Genomic DNA, 20,502 nt, shown 5'->3' on the forward strand with positions numbered 1-20,502 from the left:
AAGTCTGAGGTATTTTACAAGCATTTGAAGATAGGATGGGACACACCACAAAATCACAATCTGGTTGAACCACAAAAATCACAATATGGGTGCATCTCTCACCTCTTACATTTCCCTCATCTGTTCACACACACACACACACACACACACACACACACACACACACACACACACACACACACACACACACACACACAATCTCCAGACAATACACTGTCACACATACATATGGTCTGTCAATTCCTACCTGCATACGGTGATCTTTAGTATCCGGTAGGAACCCTTGATGAGTATAAGAGCTTCCTGTCTTGAACCGTAGAGGGCTGATCCGTTTATATTGACCAGTTCATCACCCACTCTCAGCTTCTTACATTGTTCTGCCTTACCACCTTCTTCAATCTGTAGGGAGAGAGAGGTGGGGGTTAAAAAACATGCATTGCACACACACACTGTGTCCATTCAGGCTACGTCTAAAATAGCACCCTAATCCCTATAGTGAACTACTTTTGACCAGGCCCATATGGGTACCATTCGGATATAGGCCCAGTCCTCCATTCTAAGTAGGTCACTGTCCCTATGGAAACTATGCTCGGCACAAAACATTTTGGAACAAACAGCCAAGTGACAAACATTCATTGCTACATTCCGCTTTCTCATTCTGTGGTCATTGAGAGTTTCTTCTCTGGTTAGCAGTAAGTACACTACCGGTCAAACGTTTGGGGTCACTTAGAAATATCCTTGTTTCTGAAAGAAATTTTTCATCAATTGATCAGAAATACAGTGTAGACATTGTTAATGTTGTAAATGACTATTGTAGCTGGAAACGGCAGATTTTTATGGAATATCTAAATAGACACACTAGAATAGAATGGGAGAAACTCCCCAAATACAGGTGTGCCAAGCTTGTAGCTTCATACCCAAGAAGACTTGGCTGTAATCTCTGATAAAGGGACTGCCACCAATTGTGCAAGTTCTACCACTTAAAAAGATGAGGCCTGTAATTTTCATCATAGGTACACTTCAACTATGACAGACAAAATGAGAAAAAAAAAATCCAGAAAATCACATTGTAGGATTATTAATTAATTTATTTGCAAATTATGGAGGAAAATAAGTATTTGGCCAATAACAAAAGTTTATCTCAATACTTTGTTACATACCCTTTGTTGGCAATGACAGAGGTCAAACGTTTTCTGTTAGTCTTCACGCTATCCGATGCGGTGCAGCCAACGGGTTTCTCCACGCATCGCGCCGACAGAAACAAACATCTTTCTGGTAAGAAGAGTAGCGGGGGCGTATGCCTCATGACTAACGAGACATGGTGTGATGAAGGAAACATACAGGAACTCAAATCCTTCTGTTCACCTGATTTAGAATTCCTCACAATCAAATGTAGACCGCATTATCTTCCAAGAGAATTCTCTTCGATTATAATCACAGCCGTATATATCCCCCCCCCAAGCAGACACGTCGATGGCTCTGAACGAACTTTATTTAACTCTGCAAACTGGAAACCATTTATCCGGAGGCTGCATTCATTGTAGCTGGGGATTTTAACAAAGCTAATCTGAAAACAAGACTCCCTAAATTTTATCAGCATATGGATTGCGCAACCAGGGGTGGAAAAACCTTGGATCATTGTTATTCTAACTTCCGCGACGCATATAAGGCCCTGCCCCGCCCCCCTTTCGGAAAAGCTGACCACGACTCCATTTTGCTGATCCCTGCCTACAGGCAGAAACTAAAACAAGAGGCTCCCACGCTGAGGTCTGTCCAACGCTGGTCAGACCAAGCTGACTCCACACTCCAAGACTGCTTCCATCACGTGTACTGGGACATCTTTCGTATTGCGTCAGATAAAAATATTGACGAATACGCTGATTCGGTGTGCGAGTTCATTAGAACGTGCGTCGAAGATGTCGTTCCCATAGCAACGATAAAAACATTCCCTAACCAGAAACCGTGGATTGATGGCAGCATTCGCGTGAAACTGAAAGCGCGAACCACTGCTTTTAATCAGGGCAAGGTGTCTGGTAACATGTCCGAATATAAACAATGCAGCTATTCCCTCCGCAAGGCTATTAAACAAGCTAAGCGTCAGTACAGAGACAAAGTGGAATCTCAATTCAATGGCTCAGACACAAGAGGCATGTGGCAGGGTCTACAGTCAATCACGGACTACAAGAAGAAACCCAGCCCAGTCACGGACCAGGATGTCTTGCTCCCAGGCAGACTAAATAACTTTTTGCCCGCTTTGAGGACAATACAGTGCCACTGACACGGCCTGAAACGAAAACATGCGGTCTCTCCTTCACTGCAGCCGAGGTGAGTAAGACATTTAAACGTGTTAACCCTCGCAAGGCTGCAGGCCCAGACGGCATCCCCAGCCGCGCCCTCAGAGCATGCGCAGACCAGCTGGCCGGTGTGTTTACGGACATATACAATCAATCCCTATACCAGTCTGCTGTTCCCACATGCTTCAAGAGGGCCACCATTGTTCCTGTTCCCAAGAAAGCTAAGGTAACTGAATGACTATAGCACTCACTTCCGTCATCATGAAGTGCTTTGAGAGACTAGTCAAGGACCATATCACCTCCACCCTACCTGACACCCTAGACCCACTCCAATTTGCTTACCGCCCAAATAGGTCCACAGACGATGCAATCTCAACCACACTGCACACTGCCCTAACCCACCTGGACAAGAGGAATACCTATGTGAGAATGCTGTTCATCGACTACAGCTCGGCATTCAACACCATAGTACCCTCCAAGCTCGTCATCAAGCTCGAGACCCTGGGTCTCGACCCCGCCCTGTGCAACTGGGTACTGGACTTCCTGACGGGCCGCCCCAGGTGGTGAGGGTAGGCAACAACATCTCCTCCCCGCTGATCCTCAACACGGGGGCCCCACAAGGGTGCGTTCTGAGCCCTCTCCTGTACTCCCTGTTCACCCACGACTGCGTGGTCACGCACGCCTTCAATCATCAAGTTTGCGGACGACACAACAGAGTTAGGCTTGATTACCAACAACGACGAGACGGCCTACAGGGAGGAGGTGAGGGCCCTCGGAGTGTGGTGTCAGGAAAATAACCTCACACTCAACGTCAACAAAACTAAGGAGATGATTGTGGACTTCAGGAAACAGCAGAGGGAACACCCCCCTATCCACATCGATGGAACAGTAGTGGAGAGGGTAGCAAGTTAAGTTCCTCGGCATACACATCACAGACAAACTGAATTGGTCCACTCACACTGACAGCGTCGTGAAGAAGGCGCAGCAGCGCCTCTTCAACCTCAGGAGGCTGAAGAAATTCGGCTTGTCACCAAAAGCACAAAAGCAACTTCTACAGATGCACAACCGAGAGCATCCTGGCGGGCTGTATCACTGCCTGTTACGGCACAACCGTAAGGCTCTCCAGAGGGTAGTGAGGTCTGCACAACGCATCACCGGGGGCAAACTACCTGCCCTCCAGGACACCTACACCACCCGATGTTACAGGAAGGCCATAAAGATCATCAAGGACATCAACCACCGAACCACTGCCTGTTCACCCCGCTATCATCCAGAAGGCGAGGTCAGTACAGGTGCATCAAAGCTGGGACCGAGAGACTGAAAAACAGCTTCTATCTCAAGGCCATCAGACTGTTAAACAGCCACCACTAACATTGAGTGGCTGCTGCCAACACACTGTCATTGACACTGACCCAACTCCAGCCACTTTAATAATGGGAATTGATGGGAAATTATGTAAATATATCACTAGCCACTTTAAACAATGCTACCTTATATAATGTTACTTACCCTACATTATTCATCTCATATGCATACGTATATACTGTACTCTATATCATCGACTGCATCCTTATGTAATACATGTATCACTAGCCACTTTAACTATGCCACTTTGTTTACTTTGTCTACATACTCATCTCATATGTATATACTGTACTCGATACCATCTACTGTATGCTGCTCTGTACCATCACTCATTCATATATCCTTATGTACATATTCTTTATCCCCTTACACTGTGTATAAGACAGTAGTTTTGGAATTGTTAGTTAGATTACTTGTTGGTTATCACTGCATTGTCGGAACTAGAAGCACAAGCATTTCGCTACACTCGCATTAACATCTGCGTATGTGACAAATACAATTTGATTTGATTTGAGGTTTACACACACTGTTGCTGGTATTTTGGCCCATTCCTCCATGCAGATCTCCTCTAGAGCAGTGATGTTTTGGGGCTGTTGCTGGGCAACACTGACTCAACTCCCTCCAAAGATTTTCTATGGGGTTGAGATCTGGAGACTGGCTAAGCCACTCCAGGACCTTGACATACTTCTTACGAAGCCACTCCTTCGTTGCCCGGGTTGGTGTGTTTGGGATCATTGTCATGCTGAAAGACCCAGCCACGTTTCATCTTCAATGCCCTTGCTGATGGAAGAAGGTTTTCACTCAAAATCTCACGATACATGGCCCCATTCATTCTTTCCTTTACACGGATCAGTCGTCCTGGTCCTGGCAGAAAAACAGCCCCATAGCATGATGTTTCCACCCCCATGCTTCACAGTAGGTATGGTGTTCTTTGGATGAAACTCTGCATTCTTTGTCTTCCAAACACGACAAGTTTAGTTTTTACCAAAAAGTTATATTTTGGTTTCATCTGACATTCTCCCAATCTTCTTCTGGATCATCCAAATGCTCTCTAGCAAACTTCAGATGGGCCTGGACATGTACTGGCTTAAGCAGGGGGACATGTCTGGCACTGCAGGATTTGAGTCCCTGGCGGCGTAGTGTGTTACTGATGGTAGGATTTGTTACTTTGGTCCATTCATCTTTGCATCGATCCTGACTAGTCTCCCAGTCTCTGCTGCTGAAAAACATCCCCACAGCATGATGCTGCCACCACCATGCTTCACCGTAGGGATGGTGCCAGGTTTCCTCCAGAGATGACGCATGGCATTCAGGCCAAATAGATCAATCTTGGTTTCATCAGATCAGAGAATCTTGTTTCTCAGGTTTGGAGAGTCATTTAAGTGTCTTTTGGCAAACTCCAAGGGGGCTGTCATGTGCCTTTTTCTGAGTGGCTTCTGTCTGGCCATAAAGGCCTGATTGGTGAAGTGCTGCAGAGATGATTGTCCATCTGGTTCTCTCATCTCCATATAGCCAGGTGTGTGCCTTTCCAAATCATGTCCAATCAATTGAATTTACCACAGGTGGAAACAAGTTGTAGAAATGTCAAGGATGATCAATGGAAACAGGATGCACATGAGGTCAATTTCGAGTCTCATAGCAAAGGTTCTAAATTCTTATGCAAATAAGGTATCCGTTTTTCATTTTATTGTTATTTACAAAACAATTGTCATTATGCGGTATTGTGTGTAGATTTTTTATGGTTGCAATCACACCCACACCACAACACCATTCATTTTTCTTGTCCGTCTCTGGAGTCCAACCCTGTCAACCCAACCCAACCTAACCCTGCCCAGCCAAACACACATACACACTCCTTGGGTTAACCGTTAATGCTTACGTTACCGCCATAGTGAGAGAGAGGCAGTTGAGGTGTGTGTGGCAGGTAGCCTAGCAGTTAGAGTATTGGGCCAGTAACCGAAAGGTCGCTAGTTTGAACACCCAAGCCGACATTGTGAACAATCTGCCTGACATGCACTTGAGCAAGGGACTTAAACCTAATTTGCTCCAGGGGCACTGTACTTCTATGGTTGACCCTGTAAAACAACACATTTCACTGCACCTATCCAGTGTAGGTGACAATAAAAACTTGTGTTTTAGGGCTCGGCGGTATACCTTACACCTTATTTTCCTGCGTTGTCTTGGATGTGTGCTTAGGGTCTTTATCCTGCTGGAAGGTGAAGTCCTAGTGGATCCAAACTTCTTACTTTTACGAATGATGGAGGCAACTGTGTTATTGCTGACCATCAATGCTGCAGACATTGTTTGGTACCCTTCCCCAGATCTGTTCCTCGACACAATCCTGTCTCTGCGCTCTACGGATGATTCCTTCAACCTCATGGCTTGGTTTTTACTCTGACATGCACTGTCAACTGTAGGACATTATATAGCCAGGGGTGTGTGTCTTTCCAAATAATATCCAATCAATTGAAAATGTGTAAAAAACAGATTTAGCTTTATCATTACAGGTATTGTGTGTAGATTGATGAGGAACATTTCTTTTTAATACATTTTAGAATAAGGCTGTAACGGAAACATTTAGAAAAAGTGAATAAGTCTGAATATCTTCAGGATGCACTGTATCTAATAGAACGTTCTTCAATGCACAGACCTTGCCTGAGTGACGCAGTAGTCTAAGACACTGCATCTCAGTGCAAGAGGTGTCACTGCAATACCTGGTTCGAATCCAGCCTGCATCACATCGGCCATGATTGGGAAACCCATAGGGTGGCGCACAATTGGCCCAGTGTTGCCCGGTTTGGGCCGGGGTAGGCCATCATTGCAAATAAGAATGTGTTCTTAACTGACTTACCTAGTTAAATAAAGGTTAAATAAAAATGGAAGCTTCTCTATTGTCAAACATGTGAAGTGTGGCCCTCTACTCTTTTCTAGTTTTACCAACGACCTGCCACTGGCTTTAAACAAAGCATGTGTGTGCATGTATGCTGATGATTCAACCATATACACGTCAGCACTGCAACCACAGCTAATGAAGTCACTGAAACCCTTAACAAAGAGTTACAGTTGTTTTGGAATGGGTGGCCAGTAATAAGCTGGTCTTAAACATATCTAAAACTAAAAGCATTGTATTTGGTACAAATCATTCCCTAAATTCTAATCCTCAGCTGAATCTGGTAATGAATGACGAGGCTGTTAGGCAAGTAGAGGTTAAACTTATTTGTGTTACATTAGATGGCAAACCGTCACGGTAAAGGCATATTGATTCCATGGTTATAAAGATAGAGGTCTTTCTGCTCTGCTTTCTTAACACCACATTCACCCAAACAAATTAGCCTACACGCTAATCGCCAAATGCTTTTGGGAATGGGCAGGAAAAATGTATGTTGACCCACTGAGGCAAAAAGGACAATGTCAGAGTTGAATTAAATAAGAGAAAAACGGTGAAATGGAGAGTTGAAAAAAAAGTAGTTTTGAGAGATTTGGTGAAGATGTAAAAGAGGATGATAGCAGTGCCGGGCTATGTTGTGTGATGATTGTGACACACTATACAAATTCGACACAAGACAGGAACTTCAAATAGACCGCCAATGTCATGTCAGGGCATTGTAATCTACTGTTCAGAAGGGTTAAATGGAAATCTGGATACTGACTGTAGGTCAATAACCTCTCAAATAGCCTTAATGTTAACGTCTTCAGAATTAAGCATTTTTTGCAGTAAAATGATACACCAAATGTAGGGAAACATTTTACTCAGGAACAGGAGTGGAGAAATATGAATTACTTATTTTTGCATCTTGAGAGATTGTGAATGTGCAGTTAGCACCTCTACAGACGGTATCTATCTTTATACGCATCATAAAAGCTGATAGTATTTAAAATATGCATCCAAGCCGAACTTGAAATCTTATAAAAGTTTCAAGTTTTAATGTGCACAAGAACATGCACAAGAACATTGAAATGCCTTTCTTGCAAGCTCTAAGCCCAACAATGAATCATTAAAAATGTAATACTAAAAATAACAGAGTAGAACAATAACACACTAGATATAAAAATAAATAAGATGAAACATGTTGGGTCATTGTCACAGCTTTCTATTTCCTTACAATTGTTTAAACTGAAAATATTTTCAGTTTTTTTCTTGTTATTACATTTCCTCCCCAGTCCTTAAACTTCTTTGCTCAGCGAAAGAAGCAGAGATGACAGAAAACTTTACCAATGTCAACTACAACACTCCGGTGAGCAAGGGTTTATTTGGTCTTCAAAGGCAACATATATGGATTTGGAAAGTATTCAGACCACTTGACTTTTTCCACAGTTTGTTACGTTACTAAAATGTATTAAAAAGAAATGTTCCTCATCAATCTACACACAATAACCCATAATGTCAAAACAAATGTTTTGCTTTAATTTATAATAAAAAATATACATATATCACATTTACATAAGTATTCAGACTCTTTACTCAGTACCTTGTTGAAGCACATTTGGCAGTGAATACTGCCTCAAGTCTTCTTGGGCATGTCACTAGAAGCCTGGCACACGTTTATTTGGCGAGTTTATCCCATTCTTCGCTGCAGATCCTCTCAAGCTCTGTCAAATTGGATGGGGAGCGTCGCTGCACAGCTATTTTCAGGTCTCTCCAAAAATGTTTGTCCAGGCTCTGGCTGGATCACTCAAGGACATTGAGACGTGTCCCGAAGCCACTCCTGCATTGTCTTGGCTGTGTGCTTAGGGTCATTGTCCTTTTGGAAGGTGAACCTTCACCCCAGTCTGAGGTCCTGAGTGCTCTGGAGCAGGTTTTCGTCAAGGATCTCTCTGTACATCTTTTCCTTGATCCTTGCTCGTCGCCCAGTCCCTGCCACTGAAAAACATCCCCACGACATGATGCTGCCACCACCATGACAGCATCATAGGGTTGGCGCCAGGTTTCCTCCAGACGTGACGCTTGGCATTCAGGCAAAAGTTCAATCTTGATTTCATCAGACCAGAGTATCTTGTTTCTCATGGTCTGAGAGTCATTTAGTGCCTTTTGGCAAACTACAATTGGGCTGTTATGTACTTTTACTGAGCAGTGGCTTCCATCTGGCCACTCTACCATAAAGGCCTGATTGGTGGAGTGCTACAGATGGTTGTACTTCTGGAAGTTTCTCCAAAGAGGAACCCATCGGGTTCTTGGTCACCACCCTCACCAAGGCCCTTCTCCCCCAATTGCTCAGTTTGGCCGGGTGGCCATATAGCCAGGTGTGTGCCTTTCCAAATCATGTCCAGTCAATTGAGTTTACCACAGGTGGACTCCAATCAAGTTGTAGAAACATCAAGAATGATCAATGGAAACAGGATGCACCTGAGCTCAATTTCGAGTCTCATAGCGAAGGGTCGGAATATTTTTGTAAATAAATGCTTTTTATTTTTAATACATTTGCTAAAATTTATAAAACCCTGTTTTCACTTTGTCATTGTGGGGTATTGTGTGTAGATTGATGAGGAAAAACAAAAATTTAATCAATTTTAGAATAAGGCTGTAACGTAACAAAATGTGGAAAAAGTCAAGGAGTCCGAATACTTTCTGAATGCATTGTATAGCCTAATGACCAGAGAGAAGCTGCATGTATATAATTATAGACAAGTTGACTAACAAATAGCCTACCAAAACATAGGAAATTATAAACGGAAACATATCTAAAATCAGGCAACAACAAAAAAATCTTGTACACCCTGTAAAAAAAAAAAATAATCCTGCCGTCTCTAACTGTAGCCTACAAAGCGTTTTCTATATTAGCGGGTTAGAGTCAGGTGCTGGCCTCAGATTTTCATACATAGTCGGGCGGATGGGTGATTAGCAATTGCATGCATTTGCTGCTGAACAAAGAGCTGGCCCGCACACCACTAAAACAGTGCTAATATCAACAAGATGCATGCAAGTCTCACCTGGCTTAAAGTAGAAGAAAGATTAACTCCATCACTTCTGGTTCTTATAAGAAATATTACTGTGAATTCCAAATTGGTCTGCATAATCAAGAATCACACTGTTCACGTTTCTGAAACGTGTGCTCTTAAGTTTCTTTTTATAGGTTAAGTACACGCCCCAGGTGTCAATGTCATTGCTTAAGTTGGTACAGTTTAACATCATTCATTGAAACTGGAGTGATTCAAGCGCAATACCTTGTGCGACGACATTAACTGTGTGTGTGTGTATGTATATGTGCGCATGTGTGGGAGTGAGTGAGTGCGTGAGTGCCTGCATGTGTGTGTGCATTCCTGCATGTGTGTAGAGGGCAGTGCCATGGTGATATTTGCCCAGGCAGGGTGAGGTCATGCCAGGCTGAGGAGAGAAGAATGCTCCTTCTCCGAACACACACTGTCCCCGTCAGTCCACAGGGCCTGAGGTCAGCCATCAATGCTCTATTAATAAACGGGTCCATCTGTCTGTGTGTGTCTGGTGGCAGTGTGCCCACCATTGTGCCAAAAGGGAATTCCCATGACGGTCATAAGACAATATTGGACTTTTTCCTGTCTGCCGGGTAACAAGGACTTACGTCAGTATACTGAGAGCCACAAGGTTCTCTCCTAACCCAGCAGTGAGACCCCTGATCAAAGTGCTTAGTTGAATCTGGTGTAATGGCACCAAGCAAAGGGGTGGGCAATTTTTCTGCAAAGTGAGTTTGTGCTTTCTAGTTCTTTAGCCCAGAATGATCTACTGCAAAGAAAGAATCATTAACAGAAGAGAAAGTCCAAATAGTGTTTCTATGTGAGTACATGTGACAGTCCATTAAAATGGCAATCAGCAGTTAAAACAATAACACCTTTTCCCAACCACTGTTTCAGTATATAGCTGAAAGATTGGGCTGGAGAAATATAACCACTCTCAAATTCAAGGACAGAGCTATGGATGTAAGAATTGACAATCTATGATATCAGCATTTATACAGTGACATCCGAAAGTATTCACACCCCTTGATCTTTTCCACATTTTGTTTTATTAAAACCTGCATTTTAAATGTATTAAATTAACCATTTCACACGTACCATCACACGGGTGTGATCGTTCTAGAGTGTTCCCTGAAGCATACGATCACACGTGTGATTAGAACGCTTATTTAGAAAGGCCAGTTTCGAATGACGCAACATTCTGCATTTGAGCTGGCCACACTTTTTTCAGAAACTATTTACACAAACAGTCCTTACAAAGTAATGTCTAGAATATGAGCAGTTTATTTTTGGATGCAATGTTCAGACATTCACAGAAGTAGAGACAGCATAACACAATCATTCAAACCGGAAAAATGTAGGCTACATTTGTCCTAGCAGGAAAGATTGACGCAAAACAAGCGGTCCTAGGTCCTATTGTATAACTCTCGGCTGACATAAACTACAATATGAATTAGCTAATAGCAATTATTATTTAGAATTAATCAGCACGGGTGAGCTCACCATTGATCAAAATAATTGAGTAAAACACTTTCTAGAAATCAAAAGTAATCCGACGATGATTAGGACTGCATGATTTATCACTGGTGCTTGAAAAACGTGAATAAAACAGTACATATTTCAATAATTACCACACAAAATATTTTCTGATAGTGATTTATTGATACAAATGGTGCATGCAGGCAGTCAATCATGTAACCTCTCACTTCCATTCTGAGCCATTCAGTGTTGTTGTATGTAGCTGGTGAGCTAAACTGTAGGATTAGCAATGTCTTTCAAAATGAGACAACTCACAAATGCAAAATGTTCTGTGGTAGCTGGAAAACTGCCAGCCATTTCACCCCTCCTGGCCCTGCTGTTTGCTTTGATGAGTCCCAGTCTGGACGCTCCTTGCCATTTCCATCTGAGGCAGAGTGCTTCAAGATGTTTCCGACAGAGGAGCTGGTGGGAGACATAGTAGAAACCAATAGCTATGCATTGGAGCTACAGAAGAGAGCCAGGAGTGGGGGGGGGGGCAACCACAATTAGTGAAATGTATACCTTCCTGGTGACAGTCCTTCTCATGGGGATGAACTCCCTAAGAGAATACTGGAGCACAGATAAATAAATAAAAAGTGACCCGTGTTCAATGACTATGTACATAGAGACTACTGCCCTACGGACGGTTTAACAGTCTGATGACCTGGAGATCGAGAGACTGATAAAAATCTTTTCTCTCAGCTTTGAGACCTGCAACAGGTCGTGGCTCAGGTGGCTGAAGTCCTTGATGATCTTCTTGGCCCTCCCTGGTGCTGTAGAATTAATGGAGGTCAGGCAGTTGTGCTGACCGCATCACCCTCTGGAGAGCCCTGCGGTTGCAGGCGGTGCAGTTGCTGTACCAGGGGATGATACAGCCCGACAGAATGCTCTCGATGATGCATGTTAAAGGGCGTCGAAGATAATGGCTGACGTTTTACATTTTCCCAAGCAATTGTGCTTTTTTTTTTTTTTACTTATTGTGTACATAATGTTGCTGCTGCAGTCTCTTATGACCAAAAATAACTTCTGGACATCAGAAAATAAACATTTTCCTTTAACAGATCCACACGTTTTGCATGAAGAAAATACGCCAGAAAAAGGGACGCAGATCGGGGATCCTTCTGAGAAGCCGGAGGCGAGCAGGTAAACTCCCAATGCCTTCCATTCTCCTTGCGAGCGTGAAATTGTTCGAAAATAATAGGTCATTTTAAGATTATCTTACCAACGGGACATTAAATAAATAACTAATACATCTTATGTTTTACAGAGACGTGGCTGAATGTACTTCCGGCGCCGACAGAGATGGCCGCCTCGCTTCGCGTTCCTAGGAAACTATGCAGTTTTTTGGTTTTTTTACGTGTTATTTCTTACATTAGTACCCCAGGTCATCTTAGGTTTCATTACATACAGTCGAGAAGAACTACTGAATATAAGATCAGCGTCAACTCACCATCAGTACGACCAAGAATATGTTTTCCGCGACGCGGATCCTGTGTTCTGCCTTACAAACAGGTCAACGGAATTGGTTCCATGCAGCGACCCCAAAAAACGACTTCGTAAAAGAGGGAAACGTAGCGGTCTTCTGGTCAGACTCCGGACACGGGCACATCGTGCACCACTCCCTAGCATTCTTCTTGCCAATGTCCAGTCTCTTGACAACAAGGTTGATGAAATCCGAGCAAGGGTAGCATTCCAGAGGGACATCAGAGACTGTAACGTTCTCTGCTTCACGGAAACATGGCTCACTGGAGAGACGCTATCCGGGGCGGTGCAGCCAACAGGTTTCTCCACGCATCGCGCCGACAGAAACAAACATCTTTCTGCTAAGAAGAGTGGCGGGGGCGTATGCCTCATGACTAACGAGACATGGTGTGATGAAAGAAACATACAGGAACTCAAAATCCTTCTGTTCACCTGATTTAGAATTCCTCACAATCAAATGTAGACCGCATTATCTACCAAGAGAATTCTCTTCGATTATAATCACAGCCGTATATATCCCCCCCAAGCAGACACATCGATGGCTCTGAACGAACTTTATTTAACTCTTTGCAAACTGGAAACCATTTATCTGGAGGCTGCATTCATTGTAGCTGGGGATTTTAACAAAGCTAATCTGAAAACAAGACTCCCTAAATTTTATCAGCATATCGATTGCGCAACCAGGGGTGGTAAAACCTTGGATCATTGTTACTCTAACTTCCGCGACGCATATAAGGCCCTGCCCCGCCCCACTTTCGGAAAAGCTGACCACGACTCCATTTTATATATATATATAATATATATATATTATTACATATATTATTTTGTTGATCCCTGCCTACAGACAGAAACTTAAACAAGAGGCTCCCACGCTGAGGTCTGTCCAACGCTGGTCCGACCAAGCTGACTCCACACTCCAAGACTGCTTCCATCACGTGGACTGGGACATGTTTCGTATTGCGTCAGATAACAATATTGACGAATACGCTGATTCGGTGTGCGAGTTCATTAGAACGTGCGTTGAAGATGTCGTTCCCATAGCAACGATAAAAACATTCCCTAACCAGAAACCGTGGATTGATAGCAGCATTCGAGTGAAACTGAAAGCGCGAACCACTGCTTTTAATCAGGGCAAGGTGTCTGGTAACATGACCGAATACAAACAGTGCAGCTATTCCCTCCGCAAGGCTATCAAACAAGCTAAGCGTCAGTACAGAGACAAAGTAGAATCTCAATTCAACGGCTCAGACACAAGAGGCATGTGGCAGGGTCTACAGTCAATCACGGACTACAAGAAGAAACCCAGCCCAGTCACGGACCAGGATGTCTTGCTCCCAGGCAGACTAAATAACTTTTTTTCACGCTTTGAGGACAATACAGTGCCACTGACACGGCCTGAAACGAAAACATGCGGTCTCTCCTTCACTGCAGCCGAGGTGAGTAAGACATTTAAACGTGTTAACCCTCGCAAGGATGCAGGCCCAGACGGCATCCCCAGCCGCGCCCTCAGAGCATGCGCAGACCAGCTGGCCGGTGTGTTTACGGACATATTCAATCAATCCCTATACCAGTCTGCTGTTCCCACATGCTTCAAGAGGGCCACCATTGTTCCTGTTCCCAAGAAAGCTAAGGTAACTGAGCTAAACGACTACCGCCCCGTAGCACTCACTTCCGTCATCATGAAGTGCTTTGAGAGACTAGTCAAGGACCATATCACCTCCACCCTACCTGACACCCTAGACCCACTCCAATTTGCTTACTGCCCAAATAGGTCCACAGACGATGCAATCTCAACCACACTGCACACTGCCCTAACCCATCTGGACAAGAGGAATACCTATGTGAGAATGCTGTTCATCGACTACAGCTCGGCATTCAACACCATATTACACTCCAAGCTCGTCATCAAGCTCGAGACCCTGGGTCTCGACCCCCCTGTGCAACTGGGTACTGGACTTCCTGACGGGCCGCCCCCAGGTGGTGAGGGTAGGCAACAACATCTCCTCCCCGCTGATCCTCAACACGGGGGCCCCACAAGGGTGCGTTCTGAGCCCTCTCCTGTACTCCCTGTTCACTCACGACTGCGTGGCCACGCACGCCTCCAACTCAATCATCAAGTTTGCGGACGACACAACAGTGGCACGCCTACAGGGAGGAGGTGAGGGCCCTCGGAGTGTGGTGTCAGGAAAATAACCTCACACTCAACGTCAACAAAACTAAGGAGATGATTGTGGAACTTCAGGCAGCAGAGGGAACACCCCCTATCAGGGAACAGTAGTGGAGGGGTGAGGTTTTAGTTCCTCGTACACATCACAGACAAACTGAATTGGTCCACTCACACAGACAGCGTCGTGAAGAAATTTTCAACCTCAGGAGGCTTTGTCACCAAAAGGACTCACAAACTTCTACAGATGCACAATCGAAAGCATCCTGGCGGGCTGTATCACCACCTGGTACGGCAACTGCTCCGCCCTCAACCGTAAGGCTCTCCAGAGGGTAGTGAGGTCTGCACAACGTATCACCGGGGGCAAACTACCTGCCCTCCAGGACACCTACACCACCCGATGTTACAGGGAGGCCATAAAGATCATCAAGGACATCAACCACCCGAGCCACTGCCTGTTCACCCCGCTATCATCCAGAAGGCGAGGTCAGTACAGGTGCATCAAAGCTGGGACTGAGAGACTGAAAAACAGCTTCTATCTCAAGGCCATCAGACTGTTAAACAGCCACCACTAACATTGAGTGGCTGCTGCCAACACACTGACATTGACACTGACCCAACTCCAGCCACTTTAATAATAGGAATTAATGGGAAATGATGTAAATATATCACTAGCCACTTTAAACAATGCTACCTTATATAATGTTACTTACCCTACATTATTCATCTCATATGCATACGTATATACTGTACTCTATATCATCGACTGCATCCTTATGTAATACATGTATCACTAGCCACTTTAACTATGCCACTTTGTTTACTTTGTCTACATACTCATCTCATATGTATATACTGTACTCGATACCATCTACTGTATGCTGCCCCGTACCATCACTCATTCATATATCCTTATGTACATATTCTTTATCCCCTTACACTGTGTATAAGACAGTAGTTTTGGAATTGTTAGTTAGATTACTTGTTGGTTATTACTGCATTGTCGGAACTAGAAGTACAAGCAATTCGCTACACTCGCACTAACATCTGCTAACCATGTGTATGAGACAAATATAATTTGATTTGATTTGATGAAGAAACAGATTTTCCATGCACCGGCAGAACAGAGATACTACCTCTGGTAAGACGAAGGGTGGGGGTGTGTTTTTTTGGCAATAACAGCTGGTGAAGTCTCGAGGTATTGCTAGCCTGAGGTAGAGTACCTTATGATAAGCTGTCGACCGCACTATCTACCAAGAGAGTTCTCATCTGTATTATTCGTAGCCGTCCATTTACCACCACAAAGCGAAGCTGCCACTAAGACCGCTCTCAACCAACTCGATAAGGCCATAAGTAAAGAAGAAAATGCTCACCCAGAAGCAGCGCTTCTGTTTTGCTAGCACAGACTGGAATATGTTCCGGGATTCATCCAATGGCATTGAGGAATACACCACCTCAGTCATCGGCTTCATCAATAAGTGTGTCGATTACGTTGTCCCCACAGTGACTGTACGTACATATCCAGAAGCCATGGATTTCAGGCAACATCCACATCAAGCTAGAGCTGCTGCTTTCAAGGAGCGGGAGACTAATCCGGATGCTTATAAGAAATCCTGCTATGCCCTCAGACAAACCATCAAACAAGCAAAACGTCAATACAGGATTGATATTGAATCTACACCAGCTCTGGCGCTCGTCGGATAAGGCAGGGCTTGAAAACTATCATGGACTACAAAGTGAAACCCAGATGCGAGCTGCCCAGTGACGTGAGCCTACCAGACGAGCTAAATGCCTTTTATACTCGCTTGAGGCAAGCAAAACTGAAGCATGCATGAGAGCACCAGCTGTTTTTGATGACTGTGTGATAACGCTCTTGGTAGACGATGTGAACAAAGCCTTTAAACAGGTCAACATTCACAAAGCCGCTGGGCCAGACAGATTACCAGGACGTGTACTCAAAGGATGTGCAGACCAACTGTCAAGCGTCTTCTTCAACCTCTCCCTGACCGAGTCTGTAATACCTACATGTTTCAAGCAGACCACCATAGTCCCTGTGCCCAAAGGAAGTGAAGGTAACCTGCCTAAATTATTACCGCCCCGTGATACTCACATTGGTAGCCATGAAGTGCTTTGAAATGCTGGTCATGGCTCACATCAAAAGCATCCTCCCGGACACCCTAGACCAACTCCAACTCGCTTACCGCCCCAACAGATCCACAGATGACCAATCTCAATCACACTCCACACCGCTGTTTATCACCTGGACAAAAGGAACATCTATGTGAGAATGCTATTCATTGACTACAGCTCAGCATTCAACACCATAGTGCCCTCAAAGCTCATCAATAAGCTAAGGAACTTGGAACTAAACATCTACCTCTGCAACTGGATCCTGGACTTCCTGACGGGCTGCACCCAGATGGCAAGAGTAGGCAACAAAACGTCTGCCATGCTGATCCTCAACACTGGGGCCCCTTAGGAGTGTGTACTTAGTCCCCTCCTGTATTCCCTGTTCACCCATGACTGCGTGGCCAAACACGACTCAAACACCATCATTTAAGTTTGCAGATGACACAACAGTGGTGGTAGGCCTGATCAGCGACAATGGTGTGAGAGCAGAAAACTGGTAGTGTGGTGCCAGGACAACAACCTCTCCCTCGATGTGAGCAATACAAAGGAGCTGATCGTGGCCTACAGGAAAAGGCGGGCTGAACAGGCCCCATTAACATCGACGGGGCTGTAATGGAGCAGTTCGAGAGTTTCAAGTTCCTTGGTGTCCACAACACCAACGACCTACTACGGTCCAAACATACCAAGATAGTCGTGAAGAGGGCACGACAAAAACTTTTCCCCCCTCAGGAGACTGAAAAGATTTGGCATGGGCCCCCAGATCCTCAAAAGGTTCTACAGCTGCACCATCGAGAGCATTCTGACCAGTTGCATCACCGCCTGGTATGGCAACTGCTCGGCATATGACCATACGGTGTTACAGAGGGTAGTGCAAACTTCCTGCCACCCAGGACCTATATAATAGGCAGTGTCAGAGGAAAGCCCATACAATTGTCAGAGACTCCAGTCACCCAGGTTAAAGACCGTTTTTTTCTCTGCTACCGCACGGCAAAGGGTAACAGAGCACAAAGTCTAGGACCAAAATGCTCCTCAACAGATTCTACCCCCAAGTCATTCGACTGCTGAACAAGTCATAAAAACCAACACCGGACAATTTACATTGACACCCCCCTCCCCTTGTACACTGCTGATACTCTCTGTTTGTTTATTACCTATGCATAGTCACTTCGCCCCCACCTACATTTGTAGATTACCTCAACTGGCCTGTACCCCTGCACACTGACTCAGTACCGGTGCCCCTGTATATAGCCTCGTTATTGTTATTCTTATTGTGTTACTTTTTATTTTAGCCTACTTGGTAAAAAATATATTCTTGAACTGCAATGATGATTGAGGGCTCGTAAGTAAGCATTTCACGGTAAAGTCTACACTTGTTGTATTCGATGCATGTGACAAATAAAGTTTGATTTGATCTGTAGAAGTTTGTGAGGGTCTCGGGGCCAAATTTATTTGGCGTGAAGGGACCATATCAGGTCCTCAGTGAGGTGCACGCAGGGGAACTTAAAGCTTTTGACCCGTACCACTGCGGCCCGTCGATGTGGATGGGGGCGTGCTCTCTATGCTGTCTCCTGTAGTCTACGATCCTGCTCCTTCATTTTGTTGACGTTGAGGGAGAGGTTATTTTCCTGGCACCATTCCGCCAGGGCTCCCTCCACCTCCCTGTAGGCTAAAACGACCTTGCCCACTTCACCAAAACCTTCCCTTCCCCCTATTTTCCCCTCCCTCTCTCCTTGGGAAGATAAGGTCCTTTGGTGTGGTTTCTCTAATGGACACGTTCAAACACTGGCCAAAACTTCAGGATGTGTGTGTGTGTTTGTGCGTGCACTCCACTGTAAATTCCCCAATTCCCAACTGTTCCTGAAAACATTGGTTCCTATTCACTAGATCCACTGTTCCATTTAAAGTAGAGGAGGAGGGAAGGAAAAGTATGACTATTTCACCCGGAGGTACCAGTAACACCGTGTGTGTGTGTATTGCGTCCTGTGGTACCAGTAACACCAGAGCACGAGGACGAGTCAGGAAAGGGGTGAAGGAACGGACAGAGCGAATTAAAGAATGCATGATATACAGCACAAAGAAGTTATTGTCAGTTTCTTTGTACCAGTGTATTTTTCAGCTGCGAAACTACCTCTAACTTCCTTCATACTGGACAGAGACACATAAAAATGGTATCCGCAAGCTAATCTGACTCTGGGGAAGAAGATAAAGGGCATCATTGCCAAAATTAAAAAGGTATCCCTTTGACACTTGTCCTCTTATAGCAACTTGTAAAATATTGATTTGGGACGACTAGTAAAGAGATTCTCAGTGAGTTAATGCATAAAGCAGCGCAATGTTACAACCGGTACAAATGTTACGACCATTAACACTGGGTTATCTACGACGGTAACGTCAAACTAAAGTGTTCCATGTGGTTCTCTAGTCTATTAGGCCAATAATAAAGACTTGAAACACTGCATCAGCCTAGATTTTTCACAAATAAGCAAAGTCATAAGATGCTAAATAAGACTATATAGATAAGATAGATTAAATAGATAAAACATCCTTACATTTGGAGCCAGAGTAGAACAAATACAACAGTATCCCCAGAACTGGCCTTCCAACCTCTCTATTATACAGTGCTTTAATGTGGCAAGCTTACAGACCTAGTAGAAACAGCTTAGGGGGTTCAGAGATGGAAAGATAGAGATGGGAACATTTCATCTCTATCTCCAGTCATGACTACAAGTTCTTAGAAGCAGCAGGAGCAGACATTAACAAATGACAACAGTACACCACAATCATAGCCACAGACATTATGTACTTTCTGTATTCCTAATAATAATAAACACACATTGGTGGCTCCTATGTCTGATGCCACTCCATATGGGTTTTGTGTAGCCAGTTAGCTAGCACACACACACACACACACACACACACACACACACACACACACACACACACACACACACACACACACACACACACACACACACACACACACACACACACACAGAGAGACAATCCTCTTTCTCAGGATACCACAGGAGGGTAAGAGATGAAGGAAGGATTATACAGTGTTACCAGTAAGGAAGGACACATGGTCAGTCAAATACCATGCAGCTCATACTAAAACATGAGGCTCTACCCTTTCTAAGAGAATGGGGGATATCCCTTTCATTCTCCTCTATAACCCCCCCCCCCTCTCTTGCTCAGAGAGGGGTGAATCTGGAAGACATGCACAACACACACTAGTGTTGCACGGTATACTGAAACCTCTGTACTTTTCAATACTAGAAAAATTAAAAACTATTCAGTACTAGAATGTGTTACTTTTGGTACTTCTGTCAAATGTGTCTCACTGATCAAGCCCGTCTAACAGCGCAGCGTACCCCTTATTATTGTGCGCACGCACCGTGCCTGCTCCAATTACTCATTTGTAGCCTGCACTTGGAGTCTGGGCTGCATCGTGTTAGCGCCCCATGAAGCACAGAAGTTAACACACTTGAATAATGCAACACGGCATGTAGTTACCTCCTGCTGAAGTAGCCCCAGATACATATTTGCACTGTATTACACAGTCAAAATATGGATTAATTTGTTTTATAAATGTAGTATGGAACCGTGAACTTAAAACAAAGG

The 20,502-nt window shown here is 44.4% G+C and overlaps 1 protein-coding gene across 3 annotated transcripts in view; it reads right to left on the reverse strand.

The window, feature by feature from the left end:
• Nucleotides 1–20,502, reverse strand: part of shroom4 (shroom family member 4) — an 86,264-nt gene that overhangs the window by 57,740 nt on the left and 8,022 nt on the right. For 2 of the 3 annotated variants that reach the window (XM_052460031.1, XM_052460032.1), the window contains one exon: nucleotides 248–399. In XM_052460031.1, the coding sequence (XP_052315991.1) occupies nucleotides 248–399 (152 nt within the window). Of the gene's footprint in view, nucleotides 1–247; nucleotides 400–9,587; nucleotides 9,746–20,502 lie in introns of those variants that run through there. The other variant, XM_052460033.1, reaches the window with a different exon arrangement.

Source organism: Oncorhynchus keta, chromosome 13 (genome assembly GCF_023373465.1).
Source record: "Oncorhynchus keta strain PuntledgeMale-10-30-2019 chromosome 13, Oket_V2, whole genome shotgun sequence".
Taxonomy (NCBI): Eukaryota; Metazoa; Chordata; class Actinopteri; order Salmoniformes; family Salmonidae; genus Oncorhynchus; species Oncorhynchus keta.